This window comes from Cucurbita pepo, chromosome 1, assembly GCF_057944985.1.
Source record: "Cucurbita pepo subsp. pepo isolate OVF chromosome 1, ASM5794498v1, whole genome shotgun sequence".
In the NCBI taxonomy this organism is placed as follows: Eukaryota; Viridiplantae; Streptophyta; class Magnoliopsida; order Cucurbitales; family Cucurbitaceae; genus Cucurbita; species Cucurbita pepo.
The window spans coordinates 2,991,242-3,013,675 of NC_141798.1; the positions used below are offsets into that span (position 1 = coordinate 2,991,242).

The 22,434-nt window shown below is 35.1% G+C and overlaps 4 protein-coding genes across 7 annotated transcripts; 2 read left to right on the top strand and 2 right to left on the bottom strand.

The window, feature by feature from the left end:
• Positions 1–901: 901 nt before the first annotated feature.
• LOC111790569 (uncharacterized) lies at positions 902–5,381 on the bottom strand. 2 transcript variants are annotated; one of them, XM_023671537.2, is made up of 5 exons: positions 5,153–5,381; positions 3,903–4,025; positions 1,678–1,797; positions 1,515–1,586; positions 902–1,237 (listed from the first exon to the last, which is right to left on the bottom strand). In XM_023671537.2, exons 1-4 carry the CDS (start codon positions 5,187–5,189, stop codon positions 1,519–1,521), a joined length of 348 nt encoding a protein of 115 aa, XP_023527305.1. In that variant the 5' UTR covers positions 5,190–5,381; the 3' UTR covers positions 902–1,237; positions 1,515–1,518. The 2 variants fall into 2 exon arrangements, with proteins under 2 accessions (XP_023527305.1, XP_023527299.2); XM_023671531.2 differs by lacking the exon at positions 5,153–5,381 and having other exon boundaries at positions 3,845–3,980.
• A 1,072-nt stretch (positions 5,382–6,453) lies between these two features.
• LOC111806707 (NHL domain-containing protein) lies at positions 6,454–11,538 on the bottom strand. Of its 2 annotated transcripts, none has more exons than XM_023692134.2 (7): positions 10,986–11,538; positions 10,703–10,774; positions 10,438–10,605; positions 9,676–9,846; positions 8,756–8,965; positions 8,177–8,265; positions 6,454–7,299 (listed from the first exon to the last, which is right to left on the bottom strand). In XM_023692134.2, the coding sequence occupies exons 1-7, from the start codon at positions 11,068–11,070 to the stop codon at positions 6,640–6,642; spliced, it is 1,455 nt and encodes a 484-aa protein (XP_023547902.2). In that variant the 5' UTR covers positions 11,071–11,538; the 3' UTR covers positions 6,454–6,639. The 2 variants fall into 2 exon arrangements, with proteins under 2 accessions (XP_023547902.2, XP_023547910.2); XM_023692142.2 differs by having other exon boundaries at positions 10,706–10,774; positions 10,986–11,537.
• A 710-nt stretch (positions 11,539–12,248) lies between these two features.
• LOC111802458 (uncharacterized) lies at positions 12,249–15,791 on the top strand. The gene is made up of 7 exons (XM_023686838.2): positions 12,249–12,390; positions 12,661–13,031; positions 13,739–13,966; positions 14,081–14,435; positions 14,523–14,650; positions 14,782–14,917; positions 15,095–15,791. Exons 2-7 carry the CDS (start codon positions 12,688–12,690, stop codon positions 15,332–15,334), a joined length of 1,431 nt encoding a protein of 476 aa, XP_023542606.1. The 5' UTR covers positions 12,249–12,390; positions 12,661–12,687; the 3' UTR covers positions 15,335–15,791.
• Positions 15,792–18,490: 2,699 nt separating this feature from the next.
• On the top strand, positions 18,491–21,621 carry LOC111789593 (protein GRAVITROPIC IN THE LIGHT 1). 2 transcript variants are annotated; one of them, XM_023670224.2, is made up of 2 exons: positions 18,491–18,669; positions 19,891–21,621. In XM_023670224.2, the coding sequence occupies exon 2, from the start codon at positions 19,930–19,932 to the stop codon at positions 21,334–21,336; it is 1,407 nt and encodes a 468-aa protein (XP_023525992.2). In that variant the 5' UTR covers positions 18,491–18,669; positions 19,891–19,929; the 3' UTR covers positions 21,337–21,621. The 2 variants fall into 2 exon arrangements, with proteins under 2 accessions (XP_023525992.2, XP_023525996.2); XM_023670228.2 differs by having other exon boundaries at positions 18,493–18,658.
• The last annotated feature ends 813 nt before the right edge of the window (positions 21,622–22,434 follow it).

Below are 22,434 nucleotides of genomic sequence, written 5' to 3' on the forward strand. Positions count from 1 at the left end.
AAAAAAAAAAGTTATGCTCTCATTACAAAAATAATAAAAAAATTTAACGAAAATGTATTATTGAGTGGAATTTTACTTGTATAAAATTGAAAATAAAGTTGAGACTTTTAAAAGACGAGTAAAATTACTGAAAACGATATTAAAAATTGCTGGTGAATGATTGACGGGTTGCTGGTGAATGATTGACGGGTTGGATGACGGTGAGATTATATATTTTACGAATTTTGATTCTAAAAAAAAAAAAATAGCGAAGTTTAGGGTCACATGGATTGTCTACTCTACTACCAACAATGATTAATTGTGAAAGTAACAAAATCCAAACTCAGCTCAATAACCAAGCAAGGCAATGAATTTGTATCCATAGAGAGCAGCCTTTTCTTTGTACAAATGACTGAGAAAAAGCATTTTTGCAAGCACTTTCTACACCATTTGGGTCCTCTTTCCCATCTCTTGGGGCTTTTTTTTAATGCTTTTTCAAACAAAGCATACCAAAATTGTAGCTTTCTCTTCAGATGCTTCTTGATTCTCTCTCAATTATCTTAGTTTGGTTCACTGTTTTTGCTATTAATGGTTTGTTTTTAAGCTATTTTGAGATTGAATTTTAGATTCCAAGAGAACTTTCAGTAGTTCTCGACATCTCTTTTGGGTCAAACAAATGTTATTGTTCATGGGGCTGTTAATCTTTAAAAAAAAAATTAAGATTTTGATGAAAATGATTGCAGATACTTGTGACTATGAAAGCCGTTCAATGACATGCTTTAATCTCTAAATTTTGCATAAAATAACTGCTTTAATCTACCCAATGGTGAACATAAACAAGTATTTAAAAGCTGAATAACACAATTGAAAATTAATGAACAAAACAGAGATTTAAACTAAAAATATAACAATGAACACATCATTAAAGAAAAACAAAACTTGGATAAGCTGAAAATCAAACTCATACCACATTTAAAATGAGAAAGGCCTATAAAGATGAAAAAAGCAGCGCTTCACACTATTGTGCTCTTTTTTTGTGCTCTATACGACATTCAATCTCTGAGTCTTTCATCGAATCTTTATTTATACAAGTAATCAAGTAATTTAAGACACTGCTAAACTGGCAGAAGGGTTTTTTTTTTTTTTTGTACAAGATATGTGAAAAGGGATGTTGCATTTAGTCCATTTTGAGAAAAGCAACTTACAGAAAGTTAATGGAACCCAAGAGATCGCAATGAATGCATTAAATCGATCAGCTCTGTAGAAGATGAAAGAAAATGAGGAAATTATTGCATTTATATTAACAAAAAGTTAATGTTCATGACAAATAATTAATTTCTGCCCAAACCATTTGAGACCAAAATAAGAATTAAACCTTTGCAATTTATATACATTACATATTGCATTTCAACTCGACGAAAAGTAGTCAATTTGAACATAATAGTTAAGGTATTATAACCTCGACCAACATGTGAGAGATTTGAATTTTCGCCGTACATATAGTTGAACTAAAAAGAAAGGGAAACCATAGTTACCTCTTTATGAACTGTCACGAATCAAATTGGTTGGTTCACTCAAAACATATTTGGGCAGTTCATATTTGGCACCTGCAATAAGATTGGGCAATGATAAAAATGATATTGATGGTTAAACTAAAATAACATATCATAATTTCTTAAATGAAGCTATGGTATGGACCTCTCTCATCGTAACAAACTGTTAAATCTGCATTTTGAACGATGACCCCAGCACTGTCTATGATTGCTTGCGCTAGAGATAGCTCTGCTTCAGCAGCTGCTCTTAGTGCATCCCAAATCTCTGATATCAACGAAAATTGTTGGTAAATTTTAGTAAGCAGGCCGTCAAGGACAAAGTAATGTATAAGAAAGGTGAGGTCAATGTTGAAGACTTGAAGGGTGTGTAGTAGCCCAAGGATGGAAATAAAATAAAAGAAGATAGAGACTGGAGAGGCTTGATCTTGCTTTCTTCTAAGAGACATTGAAATACTTTTAGATGAATTGGAAGTTCTAGAATGCTATTTTAGAAATTGTGCCACTTCTAACTCATCTTAGAAGTCCGAACCTTTCAATGTCTTTTAACACAATTTTCAAATCACGGTTGTTTGGGTAAGTCTTTTTCTAGAGAAGAGACAAATTTAATTGATGAACGAAATAACGGAGTAAAAAATTCAAACACCAATAGGTGAGTTACATACAGACGCCAATTTAAAATCAAAGAAGAAAGACTTGGCTGTCTTTATTATTCATGTTTCTCATGATTTGTCTTTAATCCTCCCTAATTTACTCGATTAGAAGCCTGCCTTCTGATCCTTTTCATACATTGACTTTCAGAAAACTAAATAATGGTGCCCTCTCAATATATTAGTGTTCTCTTTATTGCAAGGCCTGTGAATTAGTCAATCATCTTTTTCTCTTGTGAATTGTGATTTTGGTACAAAATCCTACATCATTTCCATATTTGTTCGGGATTCCAAAGAGATACCCTCACTCTATATCTTGGGGAGATACGTTAGAGGATTGACCAGTAGAAGATTGTAGGATCTTTGGAACTGACACTTTATTTGGCTATTTCCAACAACCATATACCCGGGGATCTAACGTTTCAATTGGCAACTAAGATCAAGTTGTTTTCTCTTGGAAAAAGGCATTTAATAAGATAGAAAATTAACAGAAAGTAGTGATGTGTATCAGAAACCTTCATAAAGGTTAAAGTTTGCATCAAACAGCAAGAATGTAGTCCAGGACAAAGTTCGGGCCAAAAGAGTTTGACTTTGAACTACAAATAGCATTGCTTTCAATCTAGTATGCAATGGGGAAAAATCAGTCGGGGGAAGTGAAAGGTGAAGGTTGGAGAGAAATAATAACTAATGTCTCTTAGCTCAAATCAATAACCGATTGCAAGATACATTATGAGCGAAGAGAAATTCGAATGAGGCAGGCCATTTCAAAATTTTGTGGCGATTATCAATGGGCTTTCATGAAGCTTTTTTACGAAAATACTAAAGGCCACTAAAAGGCACAGGAAAAGGGAAAAGAAACACGAAGAAAGAAAACAAAATAACAAGAAGCCGGCCCAAAACATAAACCAACAAAAGATCAAGTCCAGACACAAGTTTCTATAGTTAATCAAGTTCCATAATCCTAGGTAAAATCACATAATGAGTACTCTAAGCATAAGAAAAAAGAAAATCATTTTGGTGTAACCTAAGCTCTCACAGAGAGTCCTCAAAAGAAATCTTGGCTTACAATTGAAACTGATTCTAAAGATGTATCCATTCAAGAACTAAAAGCCAATATTCATAAAATACTTAATGGTTAACTACGTAATAAAAAAAACTAAATCAATTGGACCAAAAACTTTAACGAACTCTCTGAAGCACATTTCTTTCCAGAAGCATCCCCCTTCGAAATGGGCACAAACCGAAATGAAATAATTGGAAAAGCCTACATGTGAAATGAAATTCTTGGATATTGGTAACGGCAATCTGTAATCGGCACAAAAATAGGAAACCTTATCTCCCAAACCGAGAACTTAGTTTATTAGGAAACAGGGAAGACAAATGGTAGGATCCTAGAAATTGGAAAGAGGTCCAATAATTGTGCATACAGCTGTGAATGACATCATTGTCATATCCAAGAGATAATTCGTCCCAACCTTCATTGGATCCCCTGCAACTACAGTATTCATCCTTTTCCATGAATGTGATGGTCATCTATCCGTAGTTTTGCATTTTTATCGAGAAAGAAAGTAGATTCTGAAATCAGAAATCATGAAATACTTGATATAATCTGTAAGGCTTATTCCTAATTAGCTAAACTCTCAGTAATTCTTTTGATCAGCTAACCTCTAAAAAACCATGAAGACTTTAACACTGGCACAAATATGTTAAGAGACAGGACTACCATTTCGGCCGCCATAGTGAGGTGCAGTGTCCCAAAACTCATCACGTAGCTGCGTGAGCTGAGACCTTGTAATTGGCTGAGGATGCTTCCAAGGTTTTGGCTTGCGTATCTTCTTTGTGGATCCTACACAAAGAAGCAGTTTCAGTCATATGTCAAATGGCTTGAATAAAGTACAAACCAACTAAACCATGTTCAAGTGTAGCAGCACTGATAACAAAGGGAAGCCTTGAAAAGTTCAAATAAATTTCCTAAACCTTCAGTACTTTAACAACACAAGGAGAATTAGAAAGCTTCGTCCTAAAATTTTCCTACTTTTTCTTTCATTTTCTCTACTTTCTATAAGTGCTTTCTTTCCGTTTCAGTGTCCTCAGAAGTGTTTTCTTCCAATTATACAAGAATTCAGCAATTCCTGTTTTTTTCCAGAACTTGTTATGAGAATAGAGACCGGGGAAGGGAGGAATTCATGTACAGCGATACCTTAGCCATTTTGCAGATTAGAAAAGAGTCAAAAGACAACTGACATCCCGCAAACTAGCATGTTGTAACAGAGCTTCTATAAATTTTCGTTTTGATTGCAGTATAAAGTAGAAATATTAGATACCGTCCATTCATATGTTAGTTGCTGAAATTTTAGTCGTAATGTTCTAATATCACAACACTTTTAATCAAATCAAATTCTTTGAATGCGAAACTATTCTTTAGCCACAAATATGCCAAGATTTTGAATGCAATTCATGATGACTTCATTGATCCGAAACTGAAAGAATCGCCAGTAGAATTTGAATCACCAGCAGCAACTGTCAATAAATACGCCAGCAGTAATTCTAATCAACCTTTAAAAAAAAAATCCATCATTCTCAAAATAAATGAAGGATGAAATTATTTCCACAATTTAACTCAATTATCTAAATTGAAAATTTAATTATCCTAATTAATGCAAGTAAAGTGAAAGAATCTCGAGGCTTCGAACCACTGTCATAGTCTCAAAACAAACAAACGCACACAATCGAGCAACGCGATAACCACAGAATGAAAATCAAGAAAACAGACGCAACAAACAAAGAAAATCAAGACCAATCCAATCCATTCCGAACAAATTCAATACCAGAAGACCAACACTCCCGCTCTCCCAACAAATCAACTTGCATTGATTATCATCTATATTCCTCATAGTCAACACAGCAGCCAAACATAGAACAAAAAATCTCCAATAATCGAAGAAAGAATCACAGAAGCGAAGTGAACCTCACCATCTCCGTTGGTCTGCGACGATCCAACACAGCCCATTGCCGTTTGCTTGAACGCAAGCCTCAATTCACAAGTAGAGAGATACAAAGACGAAGCCAGAGAAAAGCAGAAACTCGGTGGAGAGTTGGAATGGAAGAATTTTGCAGAACCGAAGAATAAGCTTTTTGTAGAGAAGGAGGATGAAAGAAGAAGAAGAAGAAGAAGAAGCTCTGACGAATATTGAATTTAAGCAAATAAGAAATTAGTTGATTTAATTTAATTATTATCATAATTAAAATTAGTGTGGGATTAAGACAAGGGCGAGGGGGTTGGGGCTGTGAATGCGGTAGTTAGCTGTCACGTTTCTTAAAGGCGAGTCCGAGCTTTTTTTTTATACTTTTTTTTTCTTTAGTACTTCCCTTTTTTATCCATTTAAACGTGATGTTATTTATTATTTTCTTCCTCTTCTTGCCCCTTATGCATATTTATGTCTAGTTTAATTATTCTTTTTAAATAAATAAAACTTTTTAATAATTAAAAAAAGAAAGAATAATCCGACCACTCAAACCCAACTTTGGAGTGAGTTGTGGACTTTATTTGAGTTGTTTGAGTCTGTAACAACTCAACCTCACCACTAACAAATATTGTCCGTTTTGACCCGTTACGTATCGCCGTCAACCTCACGTTTTTAAAAGGCGTCTACTAGGGAGAGGTTTTATTGGAGAGTGAATCAAAACATTTCTTTTTATGTGTGTGGAAACCTCTGCTTACAATACGCGTTTTAAAATCGTGAGGCTGGTGGCAATATGTAACGGGCTAAAGCGAACAATATATGCTAACGGTGGGCTTGGGCGAACAATATCTATTAACAGTGGGTTTGGGCTGTTATAAATGGTATTAGAGCAATTCAACGAGCGTTGTGCCAACGAGAACGCTGGGCCCCAAGAGAGATGGATTGTGAGAACCCACATTGGTTGGAGAGGAGAACGAAACATTCCTTATAAGGGTGTGGGAGAGGAGAACGAAACATTCCTTATAAGGGTGTGGAACCTCTCCCGAATAGACGCGTTTTAAAACTGAGGCTAATGACAGTATGTAATGGACCAAAGTGAACAATATCTGTTAACGGTGTACTTTACCTGTTATTGGGTCACAAACCCAAAAACACAAAAATGTAAGCTTTTCAAGATTTTTTTTTTTTTTTTTTTTTTTTTTTTTTTTTTTTTTTTTTTTTTTTTGTGGGAATTTAACATAGAGTAACGTTAGGTCTTTGAACACCTCATATGTTCTAACAAAATGATAATCTATAACATGTGAAGCTAAGTTGAACTCAGATGAACTTACAAATACTTTGATAGTCGGATGAACTTAATTTTAAGTTCCGAAATTTTACAAATACACAAGCATCCAAATATAGAATATTACATCAATCTCGAGCTCATTTTCAGTTGCTCGCAACAACGAATCCCTATATAAGTCGGGGTCAAAATCGTACCCGATAGGAAGCTAATTAGAATCCATAGGAAGTATTTGGCTCATACTTATTCCTGATGTTGTTGTAGTGTTCTAAGTTTGAATTGTCGTAATTGACTGGCTTCATCTCCATTGGCTTTGGCTCAGGTCCTGCAGCTCCATGATGGATCTCTGCACTTTTCTCGCGCTGGCGGTGTCGTGGTCTTTCTTTTTGGCTCTTGGACCTGCTATAAGGTGGAGGTATCTCACCAGATTCGTAAAAATCAGCACGGTCGTGACGTTTCGATCGGTGCTTACTTTGCAGTGAGGGATCTTTGAAACTACTTGATTTGAGCTTTGGAGGCTTCATCATCACCTCAGGAAATTGATCACTTGCATTGCCTATATGAGCTTGTCTTGTTTCAGTCAGAGGAACAGGAGCTCTCTGCATTTGAGCTGGTGGTCGATCCGGTTCATCTTCTGGCATCCAGAGAGAATCTTTCAACGGGGTCAGGCCTTTCGGGGTGCTACGAGCTCTGAAACGGGCAGGAACAAAAGAAAGGAAAATGCTAGCCACAGCTTCAAGAGCCAGTTTGGAGAGATCAATGATGAGTCGTCCAAATGATGGCCATCCTGGTGTCTCCCTTACACTATCCACAGGCGAGGTCGATTCTTCCTTGTTTGGTTTTTCTCTATACTCAGTCTCTAATGGAGAATACTGCAACAATATGGCATTTCATAACGCAAGGAGAATGTTACAAATACAAAGGTGTAATCAAGGTATTCTCGGTTAGCGCAACAACTCAAGCCCACCGCTAGTAGATATTGTCCTATTTGGACTTTCTCTTCCGAGTTTCGCCTCAAGGTTTTAAAACGCGTCTACTAGAGAGAGGTTTCCACATTCTTATAAGGAATGCTTCGTTCTCCTCTCCAACCAATGTGGGATCTCACAATCTACCCCCTTGGAGGCCCAATGTCTTTACTGCCACACCGCTCGGTGCCTGACTCTGATACCATTTGTAACAGCTCAAACCCACCACTAGCAAATATTGTCATCTTTAGGCTTCCCCCAAGGTTTTAAAACGTGTATACTAGAGAGAAGTTTTCACATTCTTATAAGGAATGTTTCGTTCGCCTCTCCAACCAACGTGGGATCTCACAATCTACCCCCTTGGAGGCCCAACGTCTTTACTGCCACACCGCTCAATGCCTGACTCTGATACCATTTGTAATAGCTCAAACCCACCACTAGCAGATATTGTTCTCTTTGGGCTTTCTCCCAACGTTTTAAAACGCGTCTACTAGGGAGAGGTTTCCACATTCTTATAAGGAATGCTTCATTCCCCTCTCTACCCGATGTGGGATCTCACAATCTGTTGGAGAGGGAAACGAAGCATTCCTAATAAGGGTGTGGAAACCACTCCCTAGTATACACATTTTAAAACTGTGAGGCTGACAACAATATGTAATAAGCCAAAGCGGACAATATCTACTAGCGGTGGGCTTGAGCTGTTACAGTTGTACTGTAGTTGTTGTGGTATTCTAAAATATATAGAGAATCAGTTCATCAGAAAATCGATTAAATGAAAACTTACTGTCTGAGACATGCTCGAGGCTCCAAAACCCTGTTGAAGCATATACGTCGCGTATCCCGCCAAAACAGCACCAATGATCATGAGAACATCTGGGGACAAAAGTTTAGGACATTAAGGAACTGAAGACCCTTATAGCTGGTAATGCACAAAAGATGATGCAAACCATGAATGCTTAAACATTGTTTATTTATCACAGATCAACAACAAGGAGGCCAAACATTAGCAGCGATACGACGTTCATCACGGTGATCAACTGTTTATGAAATTCTAGATAATTGCAAAACAGAAATCTAAGCAGAGTGCTAAACATTCAAATGATGCAAGCTAGGAGGCTTTGTTTTTCCTTTTTTCTAGACCAATCAAGGAGTTCGGAGTTGAGCTGCAATCTTTCTACCATATGCAATATCAATATCATATTTGTATAACAGTCTGAGCATCGGGGCAGTCGCAAAAGCAAATCAACGGACTACTTTCACCCGAGCAATGTGAAATATATACAGATTCATCTTCATCTCCCAAAAGCACAAAAAATGATCCTTCAGGAATAAATGAAACACAACACAAGGAGATGTTCCATACCACTGTTGGAAATTGAACTATCTTGATATTCGCAATCCTCCGGATTTAGAAATATTTGCCGAATCGCAGCATTTCCACGGTCAATAACTAACAAGGAACAAGTAGATCGGATGTACATTACATCAAAATCGTTTGAGAACTTCGCATCTTCACCTGGTCCATCTCTGTAGCCTGCTACATTTGACTTGCCCCCTGCAATGGTTGTCACACCTGCAAAAGAATTTTAACTGTCATATGCTTCTTTATATATAAAGATGAATGGTCACATATGCTTTTCTCTTAATTTTTCAGAACAAGGATCTCAAGTCATAAAAAGGTAAAACGTTCGGCCTTGATTGCAAATGTTTTGGACTAAACAAGTAATGTACGTTTTGTTATTACCGTGTAAAACTACCCTTATACTAGAAAACTTGGACAATATGTTATATACTGTGAGATCCCACGTTGGTTGGAGAGGAGAACGAAGTATTCCTTATAAGGGTGTGGAAGCCTCTACCTAGGAGACACATCTTAAAAAAATCGTGAGGCTGATAGCGTTACGTAACAGGCCAAAGCGGATAATATCTGTTAGTGGTGGGCTTGGGCTGTTATAAATGATATTAGAGCCAGACACTAGGCGGTGTGCCAACGAGGATGCTGGGCCCTCAAGAGGGTGGTTTGTGAGATCCCACATTGATTAGAGAGGAGAACGAAGCATTCCTTATAAGGGTGTGGAAACCTCTCCAAAGCAAATGCGTTTTAAAACTGTGAAGCTGACGGCGATACGTAAGAGGACAAAGCGGTTAATATCTGTTAGCGGTGAGTTACATATATAATTAATCTTTTATATACCGTCTTAACACGCTCATGTCTTGGTTATAACTATTAGGTCTCATAGAAATAACTGTTACTTGTTCATCCAATAGGAATGCATCAATTACCAGCATCTCCAATCTTTCTGATGGCCAAATTCAAGGTATCAGCAACATACACATTCCCTCTATCGTCCACGGTTACACCCTTTGGATGATTAAAACGGGCGTCGTTTGGCTTTCCATCAACATGCCCCGTGTGGCTTTGAAATGACCCTGCAACCAATCTTGCTCTAGTATCTGAGAAGACAATCAGAATAACAGAAGTGAAAAGTGGAATAAAGTTAGTAATTCATAAATGAAAAGATTTCAAAGATTTAACAACAAAAATGAATCATCACCACGTGCATAAGCTTTCACTTTTCATTTTTTCAGATAAAAGCATTAAAAGGCATAAGAAGGAATAATGTGTTCTTTCGACATCAGATCAGAGACAAAACTCATGTAACTGAAAACGAAACCGAACCGTGATGACTCGATGGATTCCAATGAACGACGCTATGTATCAGACATGAGAATAAAGTATAACATCTTGTACTTGAATCAAAATCACCATTTCTAAACTATCAAGTAGCAAATCCAGAGGCTCAGCATTTGCTTTCAATACTAAATACTAAACGCTGCAAGTTTAAATCTAGACTACCATTTTCAATACAAAGGACTGCATATGAACAAAAATCATGGAAACGTCGAGATGAACTGCATCGTACATTTGGATAACGGGGTAATCTGCATAATATTGCTACGAACCAAATCAACAGTGAAAAGAATGAACGGGGGTTAATCAAGATTATCATTGCCAATAGAAACTACAGGGGAAAGGCCTCATACATTTGGATAATGGAGGGGTGATCTTCACAATATTGCTATTAACCGAATCAACGACGAAAAGCTCGCCCTCCTTCGAGACATGGATCTTATGTGGAAGAACACCAATTTCATTTCCCTCCACTACAGTCTCAACCAAGTACCCATTCTCAAATTGCAGGACATTACCATCTGCCAAACAGAAGCTTAATGACATTAAAATTCGACAGCCACAATGAACAAAGGTAACCAGTAAGTACCAAGAAGACTGAAATAGTTTTTTCACAACCACCTGATGGGGGGGCTTTATATGAAGACCTAGTCCATTTGACAATAGAAGACAAGTGTTTAATCAATGGTCCTGAGAAGAACAACAAAATATCCTCAAAAAACATCAACAAAAGAGCCAAATCACTCTCAAAAGATACAAATCATTCCAAGAATCAGAGCAGAAAACTCCATAAGTAGCCATGCCAACACACTTTGGGTCAGATAAATGAAGAATTTAAGCTAATTAGAACAGACCCATCAAACCAAATAGAGCGAAAATGTCGATGAAAGAAGACACTCGCCTGCAGGAGTAGCATGAACTTGGATTTGAAGCGGAAAAACGAGTAAAACTAGTATGAAAATGACAAATGTAAACGAGTTCTTCATAGCACAGCCGACAAATTGAGCCAATTGAGAGAGGGAGATCGGGAGCTTGGGCTCAGCGATTCAAGTAGAAACCGATTTCTGCCATTTTCTGCAGATGGGTAGTGAGAGAATCAGTAGCTATGGAGTTTTGATTGGCAGAATACCGAGATGGGGTTAGCTCTATTCGGCTCTTCGGCTGCAGAAACGAACAAAGCATCACAAACGACAGCTCCAGAAGAAGAGGTAACAATCTGGATTTGAGTTTAAAAAAAGTTTCCCCTCTTAATCCTTTCTTTGTTTTGATCTTGTTCTTCCTTTCCGATTTCTACTTTTCCCCCTCCTTAGCCTCACTTTGTGAGAAGAAAGCTAAGCCACGGCCGTTCGAAAATGTAAACATAATCGCTTTTTTTCTTCCCTTTTAGACAATTGCACAAAACGCTTTTCTTTCCCTCAAAGATTCTTTTCAGGATCCGCCCCTTCCATTGTCATCCAATGCCTATCTTTCTACAAGCCATTTTAAAATATGAACAATTTTAAAAAAAGAAAGTAACATTTTCTTATAATTGTCAATGTTTTAATAGTCTAATTGCCATATTAAGATGGTTTAATTATAGTTTTAAAAGTTTAAAATTTTTTATTTTATTCATTAAATTTATGATTAATTTCTTCCCCACTTTTAAAATTTTTAAATATGATATTATCCCCTTAACTTTTTTACATGATTATTTAATAAATAATTTTTTTTTAATTTACATAAAATTGGAAGTTTAAAAATTTATGGTATATTTCTTTATATAAAATTAATTACATATTTAAATAAATACTACTTTGTCTCTAAACTCGTCATTAAACACAATATTCCAACCGTTTTAATTTTAGTTTATTGATTTTAAAAAATAATTAGTATGTAAAAAATACGATTCATTAGAAATTATATATTTATTTTTTATATTAAAGTTAAATTACAATAATTTTAAATGGATAGGTCTAATGGTTATTTTCTTATTAAGAGATTATTGGTCAATTACTTACCAAAAAACGACATCCCAAGTGTTTGACCTCAAAAATCAAGTAATTTTAAAATTTCCAAAAAAAATAAATAGTTTCCACGTCACTATTAAAATCCGCCATTTATACCGTGGGCTTATCCGGTCCAAAAAGAGTTGAACAATGGGCCGAAGTGGGCTTTTAAAGGGCTCTCCATCTCTGAAATTTTCTATTCTCTCTCAAAGAAGGCGGCTGTATCTTATAAACCTCAATTTTCAGATCTCCATCTCTTCACAATTCAATCGATCCGCGCGATTTTCCGTCGCGTTTGACTCTTCTTCCCGCAGCGGCAGGGTGTGTTTCTATATCTCCGCCTTCCTTTGATCTCCTTGAGCTTCATTTCGCTTGCAATTACTAGATCTCTATCGGGTTTTTTTTTTTTTTTTTTTTTTTTGCATGTTTCATGATTTGATTGCATATAGGTGGGGTTAGGGTTTTCTTTATACTCTGATTGTCGATCTGTAACTGTTTTCGTTTGACGAATCGATAGAGATCTGGAGTTATATCTATCTATTGCATGTAGATCTGTACGTAGAATTATTGACTTTTTTTCTTGTGATGCAGCGTTGACAATCGGTGAGTTGAAGGAAGATGGGTGGTGGATTTAGAGTCCTTCATCTGGTTAGGCCGTTCCTTTCGTTTCTCCCTGAGGTGCAGAGTGCCGATCGGAAAATTCCGTTCAGAGAAAAGGTTATTTATACTGTCATCGCTCTCTTCATTTTCCTGGTATGCAGCCAGCTTCCTCTGTATGGGATCCACTCAACGACCGGCGCAGATCCATTTTACTGGATGCGTGTGATTCTCGCTTCTAATCGTGGTACTGTCATGGAGCTTGGGATTACCCCTATCGTCACATCCGGGATGGTCATGCAACTCCTGGTCGGGTCCAAGATCATCGAAGTCGACAACAATGTGCGGGAGGATCGTGCTCTCTTGTAAGTGCTTATAGATATAAATATATAAATTTCCGATTTATTTGCGATATTTAATTTGGCGTGCTTTCTGCTTATTGGGTTTGTAGACGGTGATATTATTATCGATTATTTTGTCCCGATGTGTTTTAACGATTCAACCTTCTGTTGCAGTCATTGAATATTTTCCCGTAGATTTTCCTTTTTCAATTGTTCCTGGTTGACAATGATTCGTGTTAGTTGTCCGTTATTGTAAAATAACTTTTTTTTTTTTTTTTTTTAATTGCTTCTTAAAAATGTTTTAAAAATCATATCCAGAATTAAAGATTTGATTTTAAGACTAAATTATTTACAAATCCTTAGCTTGCAGTTGAGTTTGGATGCATGCTATATTTTATTCTCTGTAAATTATACATGTATTGGTGAACAATGGCTACATGTAAGCATTGTGGGGTCCTCTTTATTTGTTGGTTTAGTACGATGATATTTATTATTAAGTTTACGAAGCATGGTTAATTTCTTTGGTTTCTATTGTTTTCCTAATCTTAGTATCATTGCATTTGTCCTTTTGTTATGATTGTATCTGATTGTGAATGCAATGATCTTTTATGATAAGCTATCATAGTGGGGTTTGAGGAACTCGACTTCTTATATGGTTCATTTTCTGAACGAACATTCACCTTTGCATTCTATTTTAACAGTCTACATTTTCAAAATAATTTTCCTTTCAGAAATGGCGCACAGAAATTGTTGGGCATCCTGATAGCCGTTGGTGAGGCAGTTGCTTATGTTCTCTCAGGAATGTACGGTAGCGTTAGCCAACTTGGCGTTGGAAATGCTATTCTTATCATAGTTCAGCTCTGCTTTGCTGGTATCGTTGTCATATGCTTGGATGAGCTTCTCCAGAAGGGATATGGTTTAGGATCTGGAATTTCCCTCTTCATAGCAACTAACATGTGGTAAGTTCTCTTGCCTTTCTGTCATTCTTTCTCATTGAATTAATATTTTGACATACATTGTTTTCTGTTCACCCTGTCGATAGTGAGTTTTTTATAATCGTCTGGATTTTGCAGTGAGAACATTATCTGGAAGGCATTTAGTCCGACCACCATTAACAGTGGAAGAGGAGCTGAATTTGAAGGAGCTGTCATTGCACTGTTCCATCTGCTGATTACTCGAACAGACAAGGTTCGTGCATTGCGCGAAGCATTCTATCGGCAGAATCTTCCAAACGTGACAAATCTCCTTGCTACAGTTTTGATCTTCTTGATTGTCGTCTATTTCCAAGGGTTCCGTGTGGTTTTGCCTGTGAGGTCAAAGAATTCCCGTGGACAACAGGGTTCTTATCCAATTAAGCTTTTCTACACCTCCAACATGCCAATCATTCTCCACTCTGCTCTCGTTTCCAACCTTTACTTTATCTCTCAGGTAAGTTGATTTTTCTGCTTCATGGCACAACTGAGGTATGCTTAGCACCAATCCCTCCTAACTGGTTGCTTGGAATTGTGTTCACAGTTGCTGTACAGGAAGTACAGTGGAAACTTTTTGGTGAATCTTTTGGGTATATGGAAGGAATCTGAGTATTCAAATGGTCAATCCGTCCCTGTTGGTGGCCTAGCTTATTACATCACCCCACCATCAAGGTGATATTCTTAGTTCCTCTGCTGGTCACATACCCCTCTTCTCCCATAGGAAAAAAAAAATGATAAACGTTATACTCTACAGTGGCCATGTGTTTTTTTTTTTTTGTAATATGTGCTGTTTCTTCTTGCAGCCTGGCTGATATGGCAGCCAATCCTTTCCATGCTTTGTTCTATCTTGTCTTCATGTTATCTGCATGTGCACTCTTCTCAAAAACTTGGATTGAAGTTTCTGGATCATCTGCCAAAGATGTGGCTAAGCAGTTGAAGGTATGGTTAACCTGATCCTGCGTGCATTCTTTCAGTGAAATTAAAACTTTAGACCCTTCTGGCTACTCGAATTTATTCTACAAAATTAACTGTTGAAGGGAAAAGTCCTCCCATTGTAGTTAAAGAATTGAAGTAGATTTTTGGTTTACTAATTATGAGCATTGTTTTGATTTGCAGGAACAACAAATGGTTATGCCTGGACACCGTGAATCTAATTTACAGAAGGAGTTGAACCGTTACATACCCACAGCTGCAGCATTTGGAGGAATGTGCATTGGGGCACTGACTGTGTTGGCTGATTTCATGGGAGCAATCGGTTCAGGGACTGGAATTCTACTTGCTGTGACAATTATTTATCAGTACTTCGAGACCTTTGAGAAGGAGAAAGTCAGTGAACTGGGTCTGTTTGGTTTCTAAAACCTTTTCTTTGAATTTAATTTTTAATACTTTTGTGGTGCCAAAGAGGTCCCCTGTCAATTTTGGTGCCTTGGGATTTTCGTAAGAGTCTTATGTTAACAACACATCTCAAGATCTAAGGTCCAAGAACCAGGTATAACTCTATAGCTTTCTCTCTCACCGTAACAGCAGATAATATCATCTTGAGACTCTGAATCTCCACGCCGTTTTTCTTTTGTGCTTCTACTGACATGTTCATTTTTTCATAACAACAAGATTTTAAAGATAAAAGAACGAGTGAAACATTGTGTTGGTAGGTCAGATTAGGGGAGGAAGCTTTCTATGTTCATAGCCTGATGTTCTGTCTTAAAACTTTGTAACCGTGGATTAATTCACATTTTCTTGCTCTTCTTTGATACGACTTCTGTGGAACAGTTGATTCTTAGATCCATTTCAATTATAATCATCTTATTGTCAATCCATTTCTCCCTACTTTCTGGTTTTTTGGGAACATTTTCCTTTCGGCTATCAAAATCTTAAGGGCTTTGTGAACTATGATTTTGATTATGCATCACAACCGTTGATTGCTGTATTTCCTGATTTGCTCTATAATGTGATGGGGAATATAGTGGAATTTGTTAGTCTCTCCTCTGTAGCCATGGTCTGAAACATGGTCTGAAATAATAATTCTATGTTCAAGATGCGCTCAAATGAGCTAACCGAGTCTTTACCACGATGATGGTGATGGTGTATGACCTACAAGCGTGAATCTAAAACCTACACAAAGAACATATAAGCTAAGACAAATAGTAAGCCAATTATCGAATATTTTTATATTCGTTCATGCTATTCTCTTACTCTTTTTGGGGCATCGAATCTATATATCAGACTCATTTGTACAGATTTGTGTAGATTTGTGTAGATTATATTGACTTTTAATGTTTTTATGAAATCCCTTGCACTGTTTTTGGTTGCAATAGTTGACTTTTTAAAAGAATTAAAACTTTCTCCTATAAATCAAATAAGAATTTATTCCTTTTGGTGTAATAGTTGTCCATTAACTATGTATGGAAAGACATGTCCTTACAAAATGAAATGGAAAAACATTTTTGGTTGTATTATCAAATAAGAAAAAGAAAGTTTGAAAAGCTATTGCAATATTTCAAGTCTATTCGATTGATCAAATTTGAAATTTGAAATTATTTACATATTTTTTTTAGAACTTATTTGATTGATTGGGATATTTGTATAATAAATTATTCAAGTGTATAGAATTTTTCAACCAAACAATAAATATTTGTATAATATTGTTTGAAATTATCAGATTTTTTAATAATTGTGTTTCAATCAAAGCATGCATGCTCAATCACCCTTCCCACCCCGTGATTATGACTTCCCTCCTAAACCTTAAATTCCTATATATATTATAATTCCAAAAAAAAAAAAAAAAAAAAAATCTTATATTTATATTTTGCAATAAAAAATAATAATATTAGATCAGATATTCTATTAAATGATATTGAACTTTTCTCACTTGTCTCTCGGAATAAATGAACTTTTAATACCTATTTAGATAATTTTCAAATTTTCTCTTATTAATTAATATAAATACATATATTGATTAAGTTTTAATGTCACTTTTTCATACTCGAATTTTTAATACCTTTTTATACTCGAATCTTAAAAACTGGTTTCATTCATAAATTGATTAAGTTTTTAAATTATTTGAAAAAGTGAAACAATAACAAATTCTTATAAATTTAAAAATATAAAGAAAAAAAAAAGTTCATAAACAAAATGCTTACGACTAGTGCCTTAATAATGAAGGTTTACAAATCAAAAGGATATTAAAAAAAAAGGCTAAAATTATATTTTTAATTTAGTTATAAAAAAAAAAAAAAAAAATTCTAATTAGTTCATTATATAATATTTTTATAAAGTCTAGCAACATGTTTTTAATGTCACGTTATTAATATTCCATTATACTAATTAGCGATCTATAAAAAAAAATATATGACGTGGTATATTCTATTTATGAGATTTATACACGTGGCTGACAAGTCAGGCCCTCAAACAAAATACTCACGTCCGAACGCTCACATGGAAACAATTTCCCCCAAGCGCATGTGGGCCACACTTCCAAATAAGACTAACCCTTTCAAATTACCAAAATACCCATTCTGACACCCAGCTGTAACGCCGTCCTCCACTCTAAACGGCTACGTAATTTCATCAAAAGTTTAGGGTTAAAACCGTCCATAAGTTTTTAGCTACCCTTGCGTTCATTTTGGAGTTCCCCGCCCACGACTTTCATGGAAGACACGTCCTAAATCTGTCTTTTTCTGTCTCCCCCCACTTTTAATTTCAAATTAAAAATATTATTATTATTATTATTATTATTATTATATTCTCAATATCTACGTGTTTTTTTTTATATTTTAAAATGAATTTCATGCCATCGTTTTCCTTCATGTTTATGTCACATAATTTTTATAATTTTTAAAAAAGTAAATAATTGAATTATTTAAATAAATAAGATTTTTTAATGCTTGTCCAACATTTGCAAAAAGGTTCCTGATAAGATTTATTACTTTTTTTATATATGTTTTATGATTTTTTTCGTTATTAGCTAAGAAATCATTTATAATTATTTTCAAATTTCAGAAATTAAAATGTCGCTTTTGAAACGTAATAAATCAAATAAGCATCAAGCTCGAATTTCAAGAATTAAAAAATATATTTCACTACTTTTTTAAAATCACTCGAAAGTTATTCCCCGTTTATTCTCTAATATTTGAGTGTTTTATTTTTTATTTTTTATTCTTTAAATAATAACATTTAAAAGAAGCTGAGAAAACATTCCAATATCATTTACTCTCCAATTATATTTTTTTCTGTAAAAGAATTGAAATAAAACATTATAACCAAATAAAAAAAGACCTAATTTGTTGGTTACAACTATATTTTATAACCATATTTAGTCTTGAATTAATTTATGAATATAAGTATATAAAAAAAAATAAATAAATAAATGTTAATCAATAATTTCCACAATAAACTAAATTATTACCGATTGCAGGTTTAATTAAATTGTAGAATAAAAACTAATTTTCTATATTAAAAAACGAAAAACGAAAAAGGAAATTACAAATTAAATATATAAATAAACGGAACATTCCGCTGAACCTTTGTCCTTCTTGGACTTTTCACCTCCTCCCTCCTCTTCTTCTCCTCCCGTTTCTAAAATCTGTGTATTGTGGGTTTTCTTTCCGCGAGACGACTTGTCGGATTCATTCACCAGTTCCAGAAGCCCAAATTCCGACAACGATACATCGACAAGACAAGGTCTCTCTCAGGTTTGCCTCTTTCGGAAACCCCCTTCATGTTTCCCTTATTTCCCAAACCCCCCCTGTATTTTCATGTATTTTCGTCTTCTTCCCCTTTTCGATTTTTTCTTTTTTTTTTTTTTTTTTGATCGGTTCGTAGTTTCCGATCCTAAAGAAGAGGGCCTTTTTTTATTTATTAGAAATTTTTTTTTTAAAAAAAAAAGGGTTCTCATCGTTTTATTTGTTTTACAGAGTATTGAAGGAGTTTTCTTTTTAATTTTTTCATTTTTTGGTGTTATGGAACGGTGTCGTTTTTTCGTGAGGAGAAATTGAGCGATTTCTCGTGAGATTTTACTGATAGCTACGTTTAAATACTTCCTTTTTATTCTTGCTTTATAAAAAGATCCACACGGTTTTGGAATTGGAACCGACTTGGTAGGGTTATGTTCATGTGTGGCCTGGACCATGCTGTTTCGTGGTCCCGCTTTCTCTTTCGTTGACTTTTCTTGATTGACTTTTGATTATTGCATTTTATCAAATTTATGGTTAATGTATTTTTTTTTTTCCTTTCTGAAAAGTTGTTTTTAGTTTGAACTTTCCAAATGCACAATTTTGTCTTCAAAGAACCAAACTTTTTTTTTTTTAATTATTAATTTACTTGAAATTTTTATGAAGGAGTTGATTTATTTTTTAAAAAAATTATTTATTTATTTGTTAATTAATGGCATATGCCTATATGTATTTTATTTTATTATTTTTTGCAATCTTATGTTTTTTTTCAAAGTATTTTTGGTTGAATAGATATTTTCAATCTATTTATTATTGTTTGAAAATGTCTAATATTGTTCTTTATTAGTCACATAAGAGGGAAGAAATTGAAATTTCTATTAATTTTTTTAAATATGTATGATGAAAAATAAATAAATAACCCTTTTTTAAAATAAATTAAAAAAAAAAAAAAAAAAAAAAAAAAGACAATTATTTGTTCCCTTGTCTCTCTAATATCTTAAAAAAGCACAGATCTTAATGCTTATTTGATTTGGGAATTTGAACAATTCTCTTTGATCTTCATTCTCTCTCTCCTCCCCTGTTTTTACTTTTTGATAGTTTAGAGAGAGAAGAACAGAGAGATTGAGATTTAAAGGTTTAATATTTAAAAAGACTGTGCCAAAAAAGAGCTCTCCTTCTTCATCAATGGTCTTGGTCTATGTGCTAAAGCAACCTGCTTTTGCTCTCTTTGTGTTTTTCCAGTTTTTGTTGGTTTGATCTTTCCTGATCTCTCTTCTGCACATGGATTCTGTTAAACCGGCACCCATGTCCTCCAAAAAGACCAAACTTGCTCGTACTTTTGCCAAAGTTCTTCACATTCGAATGCTGACCGGAGTCTCCCCGATCGATGGAACCCCGAAAGGCGATCGGACCGTGGCTAAGAATGTCGGTAAGCAATCGGGTTCCTTTGATTGCAGTGATGAAGATCAGCAAGACAGAGCTGCTATGGAGGCTTTTCTTGCTAAGCTGTTTGCTTCTACTACAGCTCTTAAAGCTGCTTATGCTCAATTGCAATATGCTCAATCTCCATTTGATGTTGATGGGATCCAAGCTGCTGATCGAACAATTGTGTCGGAGTTGAAGAGGCTGTCGGAATTGAAACGATGTTTCGTTAAGAAACAGTTTGATCTTCTGCCTGAAAATGCGATGCTCTCGGCCGAGCTTCTCGAGCAGAAGAGTGTTGTGAAAATCTATGAAGTTTCTGTTAAGAAGATGAACTCTCAGGTGAGACTTAAGGATTCTGAGATTATCTTTCTTAAGGAGAAGTTGGAGGAAGCTAAGAGTAACAATAAGGATCTTGAGAAGAGAATGAATCAAAGCGGTTCGCTGTTTATGCTCGAAAACCTTCAGCTTTCAGCTATAAACACGAATCACTTCGCTCGTGTTCTTCGGCAGACAGTTAAAACCATTAGAACTTTTGTCGAATTGTTGATTGATGAGATGAAATCTGCTGGTTGGGATATTGGTGAAGCTGCATCTGCAATCGAACCCGACATAGTTTACTTCAAAGACGAGCATAAACGTTTCGCTTTCGAGGCATTCGTATGCCGAGTAATGTTCGAGGGGTTCCATTTCCCAAATTTCGGTCTTCCAAACGAGTCTCTACCAGAGAAGCAGCAGCAGAAGAAGCTATACTTCAGGAGATTCACAGAAGCGAAATCATTAACATGGAAAGAACTCGTCAATGAGAAGCCGAAATCGACATTTGCGAAGTTCTACCGTGCGAAGTATCTGCAGCTGATCCACCAGAAAATGGAGTCGTCGTTGTTCGGAAATATGAAGCAAAGAAGGCAGGTGAGTTCAGGTGAAATCCCAGAGAGTGAATTCTTTGGCACATTTGCAGACATGGCTAGATGGGTGTGGCTACTGCATTGCTTAGCATTCTCATTCGACCCAGAGGCGTCGATCTTTCAAGTAAGCAAGGGATGTCGATTCAACGAGGTGTATACGAAAGCGGTAACGGAAGAAGTGTTGTTGCTTTCGACAGAACCCGAGCTTCGAGTTGCGTTCACAGTCGTACCCGGATTCAAGATCGGCAAAACTGTAATACAATGCCATGTTTATATCTCTAAATCACAGCAACAAGAACAACAACAACAAGAACATCAGCTAAAACAACCTGTCCAGAAAAAAACAGAGGTGAGGTAAGATCAAGAACGCTTGTAGATCAGTTAAAAAAGTCAGGTAGAATTACAGTGTCTGTCTGGTAAGGTAACAAATTGGCATGCATTTCTTCCTGTCTTTTTGTTTTAGCCGCATGTTCTTTGGGAACAGAACAACCTTAAATGTTTTGTTGATTTGCTTTCAAATTTTTGCCCTCAATTTTGTTAGAATATTAGGAAAATTCTGAGGGATTTGTCCACAGCTTTATATAATGCTTATTGTAATTTGTATATAAATATTATAAAATTGAACGTGTTTGAATTAGAACAATTATAGGTCAAATACAAAATATGCAACGTGGTCATGTCATAGGAGGATGTTGACCATCGAGATATGTCTATTTCTATATTATTATTCGGATTGATACATTTTCAATTTGAAAATTTCGTGTTATTATATTATAGAAATTCTAATCTTTGCCATAAATTACGTGACGTAATTTAATTACTTATTTAAACACTCATATAATAATACTACAAATTTAGGGACCAAAATAAAATTTAATTTAAATTTGTTTTTTCAAACCAAGTATTAAATTATAATGATGACAATATATTGAAAAAACAATAATAATTATAATGTAGGAATGAAAAGTAGGGTGAAAATAGATGGAATAAAAATCCCAAAATAATTATATGATCTGAAAAAGTTATTGACTTTGGATGCTCTGTAAGCTACAAATTTTGATTAGTTTTCTCTTTGGGTACAAAATTTAATTGTTAAAAAAAATAAAAAATTGAACTTGGGTCCCACAATTCTTTTTGCAGAATGGTCCCTGAGGAAAAAGTATTTGCAACTAAGGCCAAGCCTATATTATTATTTCCCTATTTTCTGTCAGAGATGTTTTATTGGGGAATGTGATGATGATGGCTTTTAGTGTACCATAGATTTGTTTTAATTAAATTAAAGTTTAGTACTTTCAATTCTTTAAAATTGTGTATTGCACTTCAAATTTTATAAGTTTATAATTTTTACCCTTTAATTCAATAATTTTTACATAATTATTTTATTTTATCCATTATTCTTTCACAAAATGATAATTATTTTTATCGTTTAACTCGAGCTTGTGTCAAAAATATTGAC

Coding starts and splice junctions, on each gene's coding strand:
- LOC111790569 (XM_023671537.2), bottom strand. CDS start 5,189: ATGGGCTGTGTTGGATCGTCGCAGACCAACGGAGATG. Junction 4,026..5,152: donor GTCGCAGACCAACGGAGATG/GTGAGGTTCACT, acceptor TTCTTTGTGTAG/GATCCACAAAGAAGATACGC. Junction 1,587..1,677: donor AGTTTGTTACGATGAGAGAG/GTCCATACCATA, acceptor ATCTTATTGCAG/GTGCCAAATATGAACTGCCC.
- LOC111806707 (XM_023692134.2), bottom strand. CDS start 11,070: ATGAAGAACTCGTTTACATTTGTCATTTTCATACTAGTTTTACTCGTT. Junction 9,847..10,437: donor CACCCCTCCATTATCCAAAT/GTATGAGGCCTT, acceptor TTGTCTTCTCAG/ATACTAGAGCAAGATTGGTT. Junction 7,300..8,176: donor CCTCGAGCATGTCTCAGACA/GTAAGTTTTCAT, acceptor ATATTGTTGCAG/TATTCTCCATTAGAGACTGA.
- LOC111802458 (XM_023686838.2), top strand. CDS start 12,688: ATGGGTGGTGGATTTAGAGTCCTTCATCTGGTTAGGCCGTTCCTTTCG. Junction 13,032..13,738: donor CGGGAGGATCGTGCTCTCTT/GTAAGTGCTTAT, acceptor TTTTCCTTTCAG/AAATGGCGCACAGAAATTGT. Junction 13,967..14,080: donor TTCATAGCAACTAACATGTG/GTAAGTTCTCTT, acceptor TGGATTTTGCAG/TGAGAACATTATCTGGAAGG.
- LOC111789593 (XM_023670224.2), top strand. CDS start 19,930: ATGGATTCTGTTAAACCGGCACCCATGTCCTCCAAAAAGACCAAACTT.